Source organism: Myzus persicae, unplaced genomic scaffold (assembly GCF_001856785.1).
Source record: "Myzus persicae strain clone G006 unplaced genomic scaffold, MPER_G0061.0, whole genome shotgun sequence".
Classification (NCBI taxonomy): domain Eukaryota; kingdom Metazoa; phylum Arthropoda; class Insecta; order Hemiptera; family Aphididae; genus Myzus; species Myzus persicae.
Window position 1 is genome coordinate 622216 of NW_019100537.1, and position 9567 is coordinate 631782.

Below are 9567 nucleotides of genomic sequence, written 5' to 3' on the forward strand. Positions count from 1 at the left end.
ATTGTTGTATCATACCCGTTTAGTACGGCATTGCGTAGCTCATCATTCAGATATAATACATTGTGGTTAAAACTGGTCAAAGTGTTTGTTTTTTTTTGCATACATTTATGAATTATAAAACCATTATATGTAGATTTCATATCGTTCTATCAATAGCAATGATAATAAGTGTAAAACAACTTATATATTTATTTATTTATTTTTTTTAATTTTTGGATCAATTTTTCGTTTAAATGAGTATATAAAACATATATTTTTAAGTTTATTGTGATTGATGGTTTATAGCTGATCAATTGCTTTTGCAGTCTGATATTTTTCAATACTATAAATACATTTTTGAATAATTGACAAAATTATAAAACTTGGCTATAAAAAAATAGGCCATAGGCTAAATTAGCCATACAAAAACAATGCGAAAGAGCTGCACGTGTTTTATTCTTAAACTTCATAAATTAATAAACTATTTTAAGCTGAAGAAATCTGGAGATTAGATACGTACGAATCAAATTTCCAATGATTGTAAGTTTTTGCAATTTCTTACATTTATTGGTATAACCAAATCCTATCCTTAGTTACAGCATTATGACGTGTAGGCCAAACTCCTACACCAATAACTTTTTTACCCGAGAATAAAAGATACTGTATTCTCCTACACTTTTGAAACTGACTAAAAAATAATGATCTTATATCCTTCACTGGTCTAAGAAGGTCAAAGTAAAAACTTGCCTATACAAGTTCATAATGTCTCATAATGTCTTTAGTAATAAACAATATTACATGGTCACTTTTGAAGACATTTTTAAATATATACTTCAAATTTAATTTAAATAACATTGAGTAAACACAATAATTATCGGAGTCGTCGTTTCTGTGAATACACAATTAAATAATTATTAACCGTATAGAGACTTGACATTTTTACCATACATTTTATGCAAGTATTTAAATAGCTCGATAATTTTCATAATATTTTTTTTTTTGTATTATCAACTTTGTATGTATTCAATGTTGTATTATTTGTAAATATTTTAATCCATCAAATTTAAATCTTTCTCAATTACCCTGCTTACAGACGTTATTTAAAAAAGAAATATATATATATGAACATTATATCACAAGTATCGTTTATAAATGTCAGGAAAAACCAACGGGGTCTCAGATTAAAAGTACTTATCTAATTTAGGGATCATCCTATACCGGTATTGTCTATTTATGTAATACTATTGTAAGGAAAGTAATTGTGAAGAAATGAATGTAAGATAACCAATTTATTATGATTATAACAATTACAATAATAATACATATTTTATGATTGTATGTTAAAAATTAAAATACGAATAATGAACTATGTAAAGTGTTTGAGTTAATTAATTTTTATGAAGTGTATCATCAGATTAACGATACAAGTGAATAAAAATATATGAAATTGCATTAAAAAATAGTTTAAAAAAATTTAGATCCAGTAAATGAAACCTATTGCAATAAAATCAATTAAAAGAATTAATGAATTTACTTTTGAGGACTGTAGTTAATAAACTAGGGAACTAAAACTGATAATTTTATAGTCAACATTTTCTGAAAAGATTTTTACCTAAATCCATTAAAAAATACAATTGTTACCATTTGAAAGATAAAATCGATTTTGATTTTGCTGCAACAATTTGAGATTAAGCTGAAAATGTTTAGTCACATTAAAAAAGAAATACGTTTTCTTTCGTTTTTTTTTTAAATTCCATATTATTAATCCATAATCATCCAAAAAATCATGTGTACAACGACATAAGATATATTTTGTATGAACAAAAAACATTCAATTTTCGTAAACCGAACAAATTCATGTTTGAGCCATTCGTATCAACCTATAAAGGTGGAAAAACGAAACTATAAACATTCCCCGAAACTCTAAGCATAATCCATTGCATACATAGAAACAGTCCAGTCTAGTGGACAAACAAAGAAAGAAAGGTTATTCTATAAGCATGGTAAACTAAGTATGCTCAACCCCTCTAAAAAATAATAAATATGTAATAACCATTGGTGCTTGCAGCTAGGGCCTAGGAGGTGCATTAGAAACAAAAATATTACTTTGAAATAATAAATAATTACATTGACAGTTCGAAAAATTATTAGATTTCAAATGTACCGATTGTCATGGATAATAAAATGCTTAGACAAAAATCAGCGTACGCATATATGTAACACACCTAACGATCTAACAGTTTGTATTAATATATATTCTGCAGCGGCTGTGTATACTGCTGCAGAGACATGGCGTGGTTTATATAACAGCGAAAAAAAAACGATGTCAACAAAAACGCTTCCAGTGGAGTATATATATACGGAGGTAATAATAACATCGAAGCGTTATCGGAATGCGATAATCATTGAAATGTACACAGTTCATCAGGCGTTCGTTTATATATACAGAGTGTCTCAATAATTACGTGTCCGTGACCGTTGGCGCCAACTTGTAACATAATACACTCGTTACACTTATTATTCACCTGTACAAAACGTATTGTGATAATGTATGAATAGTATTAAAACAAACGATTATTCTAGAATAGTTTAAATTACATTTTTGAAAATATGAATTTTCTACTCGAAGCCTGCGTACAGTGTCCCGGTCGTTTCGAGTCAACAACAAAATATTTTTTTCGATCAAACCGAGTCTGCCAAAAGTGTCGACGAGTATTACAAGTTGTACTAAATTATACAGAACGATGAATAATACTATTCTTGCCTGCCCAATATTAAGGTCGTCCGGGACAAACTCGGTCTCATATATTTTTATACGTGCGTGCATGCAAGTTAGAGAACCCGATATGATAATATTGTAATATTTATATTATGTTATTGTTATGAGTAGTCGGTATCATATCATCATGACGTGTCATCGCCTGCGTTTCCGAGGTCAATTGTTTCCGCGGCGCCGGTAAAATCGTGTTAGGCTATAGAGTAGAGCTGCCGAAGATTTGCCGACGACTTGCACCTGACCACTCGGTCAAAACAGCAAAATATTCATCATATACTAATATCGTCAAATCAACTGCTGAATATGAACACCGCCATCGTCATTTCCCAACCGAACTGCAACGGACATATTTTTGTTTAAGAGAAATTATTTCTTTTGCTCGTCACACGCTGCCATCCGGCCCAGGACCGGTGCACGGCGATGCACCGACCAACTGCAGCTGTCTTGGGGCTGTTGCAGTGCATGGCGGTCTTTGCTTGCCAACTCGAGTCGGAGGAGGTCATCCCGAAATCGCGACGGTCCATCATCGGAGTGCCGTTGTTTGTCGGCAACCGATTTGGGCAGCGTACGGTGGTCGGCTACGACGGGGAGATCAGACCGATGTTCGAAGAATCCGTCGACGACGAAGGTTGTTGCTGCAGCGCTTACTACTCGTCGCAGCCCTCCACTGCACAACCGCCGACTGGACCGGAAAAACTGCGTAATATAAACCAACTTACTCATCAGTTGTTGTCGTGGACTATAGTAATTATTATTATACTATTGAACAAATAATACGAACCCCCATTACACGAATATACTGACACAACTTAACGCGGTAACTTTACGATTAGTTATAGTATACAGCATAAAAAATATTATATAATATTTAGTTAGATCTCACGCAAACGACGGAGGAAGAATTATTTTCCATGCTTATTAGTGTAATACACTAAAATAATATAATACCGTAGACGGACAGAGACATCGTTCGTATCCATATCGTTGTTCGAAATCGTGTTCAATAATATAATATAATACATATTGAATGTAGTACGAGACGTTATTTTTCAGTCATATTTGTATTTTGTATAACCGGGATTCGGAAATCGAGTTTAAGGATTCCAAGAAGTATCGCATTGACGTTGATGTTGGCCCTTTCAAACATCTTCTTAGCTCCCCCAAAGACTTTCGTAGCTTGCTGGGAAATTTCATTGTGCTCTATAAAAAAAGTCTAAACTCTTTAATAATAGTGTTCAAATATAGAGTAATAGTGTATATAAATGTGTATACAGTATTGCATCTCCCACGAGGAAGACTTAAATCTATCTCTTTTAAACTAATAATATCTATTCAAGACATTATTTTCACTGGGATTGAGTGTAGGCATTATATCACATACATAGTACATACATACATACATACATACATACATACATACATACATACATACATACATATTTTATATCTTGAATCATATAATGAACTAAATTCTAAGGTGTGGCCTCAGCAACATAATAATATAATCATGTTTATATAGTTTATCGCAAAATAGTGAAATGTTACGATTTAGATATTGTCATTGTTTTGCTTTTAGGTTGATCATCACTCGTGCTCATAATAACAATAAAATGGGAAAAAAAATTATAACCACTTGGTACTTTTATCTTTTTCAGGGAGCGTAGTAAATAATGACGCATGGTGGTTGGCTGTGATTGAAAATAGTAATAGAAACAATAAACAAGAACAACAAGAGATGGAAACTAAGGAAGAGTGGAGAAAATATCAGTGTGTTTCATCATGTAGCCAATAATTTTGATTAGAATATTAATGTATACATAACAGTTTTAATACCTAGGCAGTATTGAATTAATTTACATTGCATTTCCTTCTGGTGCACACTTTGTAAATAAAATATTACGAACACAATGGTTGTTTTTGTAATGATTTTTTTTTATCATGCAGGTAGATATCTAAGAGCCTGAAGTAAAAAATTCAAAATTTAATACAACTGATAAAATAATTTATAACGTACACAAATTGAGATAAATGTAAATTATTTATATCAGTTTGCTTAAAAATGTATAACTTTTTAGGCTTATAAATACGAAAGCCTAAATAAATTAGTTATAAATTTATTATTAAATTACAATATGATCTTTTATAATTTGCGTCTTGTGTCCAAAAAAACTATTGTCATTAAATGTAACTATTAAACTATATCAATAAAATATATATGTTTATAATATTATACACATCGTCCCAAAAGTCCCATATTACCTACAAATTAAATAAATTAAAATAAATATTGCTACATACGTATTTGTAATGGCTAAAGTTTTAGGTCCTTAAGAATAATACTTTTTGAATTATTATAACATTTAATTACTTAAATAATTTCGACCCACTGAATTATACAAAGAGTGCACAATATTTCCATCTAAGTGACACTAAGAACAGTAAGAACCTACTTCCCGTCGGTTCAAACGTTCAAAAATATTATGAATTTAACTAAATAAACATTTCTGTGAGTGTTTATGGTTTTCATAAATTTCGTCAAAATTCGAACTTCAAACGATTATAAAAATGAATTTGGACTTACGCAATATTTTTTTTTTGAACTTTGATAATAATATATCTAGTATTCTACTGTTGATATCTTGTCAGGCTTTTAATCGCACTGTTACAGTAAAATTCTATTCTATTGATCTGTGTTTGGACGTAGTTAAAAATATATTTTAATTTTATTATACCCAACCCAAGGACTCGTGTAAAAGAAGTAAAAAAAATTTAAATGGTAGTCGTGATTACCCGCATAAAAAACGGAATCTTTAGTCAACACGATCACGTATATTTTTTTCCGCCCTCCGGGTTCGGTAATATTGAACAACAAATTATACACATACATTCATGTGTATCTTTTTGATCGATTGATATAAGAAAATTCAATTTTACATTATCGTTTCAAATCGAAATTTAAGTGTGGATATATTTATTATTATAACGTTAAATACCCATGTTGCCGAAAACAATGTTTACGAACACTTAGTACAAACAAGCACGTAAGAAAAAACAATATTTCTCGAAGGCGAGTGTTCACAAACAACATAGCCAAGAGTTGTCTCGTTGGTATTGTATACCTGTACATACGTGAGCACGAATAAACATTTTTATTTAAACATAGAAATAAGCAGTGTTCAAAAAGTTTGGAAACGGTCATTACACTGATCAGGATTGATCAATGATAATTATCATATGTAACATATATCATGTAAACAATTTAGAGTTAAATTCTTTGTTGCGAATGGCCATAGTTGCCAAGGCTTATTTCAAATAAAAAAAAAAATGGTAATTATGTAAATTAATAAGGTGAATAGATGATTAAATATTTTACCCAATAAATGTGCGACAGTGGTATATCTTGTTCTCTGTCATTACTATATGTGGGTATAAAAAAATACTCTTATAAACAGTAGTTAAAGCGTTTCCAAATTTGTTGTACTCCATGTGACATAATACGTTGAAAATTATTATAAATCTCCTTCAATTTTTTGAAACATAATTTAAATTATGGATGTAGTATATTTACATCTAAGATAAATGTGGGTATGTGTGTGTTACTTATACTTAATCTGTCCAGCTCTATTAAAGCGAAAATGTTAAAATGAATATGTATTGGAATGACTAGGTAGTGTCGAGAAGAGAGTCAAAAAGAAGTTAGAATAACTATTAATAATATAATAATTTTATATTTCATATTCGTAGGTATTTATGTAAACAATTGATGTAAAAAATTAGTGATAGCAAAAAAAAAGAAAAAAACGATTGTAGAAATGATGAAGCGATTCACTTAGATTTGTATGCTGTGGGGTTGTTGACAATGTGTAATTAATTCGAGTTTCAAGAAGTGTTTTGGAGGCTCTCGTGTATTGTTGTTGCTTAATGCTTATTATATGATGGTGCTACACCTTAAAGGGGAGCTGATCCAGAGCAAACGTCATGTTCATTCCACCGTTAAGTTACAAAAAAATTTCAAAATACCTTAGAAATACGCCAATATACGAGTAATATTTTATCCTTATCTCTTGTATATATTGATAAATCACGCGGTACGGATTATTGCCGTTCTACCGTTCTATGTGGACTAAGCCCTCTTAGAAAACCCACATAACAATAAAATGGGTGACTTGGAAATGTGGAATACAACGTGGCTTAAACAAACTACGTCCTAATATAATGTTATTATTGAGCTAAGGTAGTAAGGAAACCTTCACATTTTGCGATATAATATACTGTTTTTAAACGTTGTCGTTCAGACGGTTTTTTAGTAAATTATTATTAATTGTTTTAAAAAATGTATCATCGCTGGAAAAAGGTTGGGCCACAACAAACGTTGCCTGTAATAGCATTACTCTTTATATATTGTTTTTCGCTTAACTTCAATCGGTACACAGGTCGCATGTGTCTTAAACAGTTCGGACGAGACGCAGCTCGCAGGTCATAGGTGCGAAATAATATTACGTGAAATAATAATGTCTTGTTATTCCTGTCGTCTAATAATTATTATTAAACAATAAACGAAAATTAACGTAGACAGCGGATACCGAAAAACGACGTCATATCATGCCTTTGACACACGCCTTTCCCGCCACGCCGAGCGCCGCAGATTATATTAAACATAATATATTATTAATTCTTAGAATATCCGAGCTCGTATCCGTACGACGCGCCTATATATGAGCGTCGTATACGAATGAACGTACAATTATGTACCTACGGATTTTCCAAAAGCAAAAACAAGCGTCTAATTGAGTTTAACGGGAACTATAGTCAAATTTCAGTCGGCCCATCCACCCCCTACCCGAGTAGGGGTTGCAGCAGTGATATTTCTGGTATCACACGTGTGTTATGCCCCCGTTCGAATACTCTCTCTGTATATGTGGTATTCCGTGTGTACATATATAGTGGCCCTGGGCGTGCTTATGAAAGGCTCACAGCGGGTTAAATCACTAATTACCTTGTCATCCAGACAAGCCATTAGAAATGTCTCATCGTCTTCTGTGTATATCATTATTATTATTATTATTATTATTATTATTATTGAGACGCGGCATACACCGAGCGCAGCGTGTATTATATTAATATCGCAAACACACACACACACACACACACACACACACACACACACACACACACACACGGAAGCACGCAGCATCGCCCCTTTGCAAAAACTCAAAACGTTTTGCCGCTGCTGTTGCTTCCCGCGCCCACCCACGCCTACCCGCGCGCACACACACACACACACGCACACGCACACACACATATAAGAATAAACGTACACCAACGGCACACAATACACTCGCATGTCGGAGGAACAGTGTGTGCGGGTGTGTGCTGCGAATCGTAGGAAGTCGCATCGTCGTCGGCAAGGGGGGCGTGTGAGGAGGAAGCAAATGTTATTATAATATTTGTCGCAAACGCGCTACTCACGGGGTGCCGGCAAATTGGTCGCTTTTACGCGCATGCGCCTGTGTGTTCGTCGAAAATATACAAATTGGACACGAGGGTCCGGTGCACGAGATTTATTCGACTACATATGTACAATGTATATTAGGTGCACGTCAAGTTTACTATAACTCGATCAATTCTTCTTCTCCATCTCCCTCCCTCTCCATCACTCTTCTACTCTCCTTCCCCCCCCCCCCACAAACTCCAATGTCGTTTCTCTCACTCGCTCCGTCCACCAAATCCCCCGGAATTATCGTCGTGCCTCTCCGCGCCCCGTCATTTCTTCTCTCCGCCGTCACAGTGTTTTCGTCGGGGCTAATGACAAATACGTGCCGAGGTATTACGCACGGTGTACGTAGGTATAGCTGCAGGTGCGATTGCCATATAATTAGTTTCGTTTTATTTCATCATTTTGTTTAAAAACGGACGTTTCACCCTTTGAACGGTTTTTGGAAGCTTATTATTATTGCGAAGACGCAGGAGCGAGGCATAAAAGTACAGAGTCCCACCGGCACGGCCTGTTTAAAAGCTTGATGGAAATTATTTTACCCCCCGCTGGCTGTTTGAAATCATAAAATCGTTTGTCCTATTTAAAACTTATTATAAACGTAGCACGACATTAAAACGTACATTTTTTTCATCCAAGCGGCGACTCCCCGTCATTTTGTCAAAACACAGCGTGTACTGTATTAAAAGTGAATTAATAACTTTTAGTTATATGACAGTTTTTTTTTTTGTAATTATTATAATTTATTTTGCCATTATAAATTTGACTTAATGGTATTGAAAACGACTGTGTTTGGAGTGATGGATATAATTTTAAGAATCAATATACTTAAGCTGAGTAGCTCAATGTGCACAATTATTGTGCACAGCTATTTATGGTTTTGCTTTCCATTCGCTAGGTAATAGTAATCATAATAAACTCACCGAAAATACTTAAGATTCTTTTAAGCCATTAAGAGTATTTAAACTATTTTATGCATGCAAATACGAAAATCATAAATCATTTTAAAACAACCTAATTGACGCCAATAGGTTAGTTGTAGGTATGTCGTTTGACGATATCGACAATGACAAGCCTTTGTCTATTAGTTGAAGCGAAAACTATTAGATGGTACAAAATATTTCTAGTGCAATACAATTTAAACATGCAAAATTAAATATCGTGTATTATATAATGTTTATAATTTATAATTTATAATGTAATAAACAATTTTAATCTCAACATATTCATAAAAAAAATTAAAATTAAATACAAACACTTAAAATAATAATGATAATATTATGGTTTGTATATTATATTTTAAGTTCCAATATCTAAA

The 9567-nt window shown here is 32.9% G+C and overlaps 1 protein-coding gene across 1 annotated transcript; it reads left to right on the top strand.

Annotated features, from left to right (window-relative positions):
* Positions 1-2854: 2854 nt before the first annotated feature.
* On the top strand, positions 2855-4860 carry LOC111031551. Its single transcript, XM_022311557.1, has 2 exons — positions 2855-3455; positions 4411-4860. The coding sequence occupies exons 1-2, from the start codon at positions 3176-3178 to the stop codon at positions 4545-4547; spliced, it is 417 nt and encodes a 138-aa protein (XP_022167249.1). The 5' UTR covers positions 2855-3175; the 3' UTR covers positions 4548-4860.
* Positions 4861-9567: the final 4707 nt, after the last annotated feature.

Coding starts and splice junctions, on each gene's coding strand:
- LOC111031551 (XM_022311557.1), top strand. CDS start 3,176: ATGCACCGACCAACTGCAGCTGTCTTGGGGCTGTTGCAGTGCATGGCG. Junction 3,456..4,410: donor GACTGGACCGGAAAAACTGC/GTAATATAAACC, acceptor TATCTTTTTCAG/GGAGCGTAGTAAATAATGAC.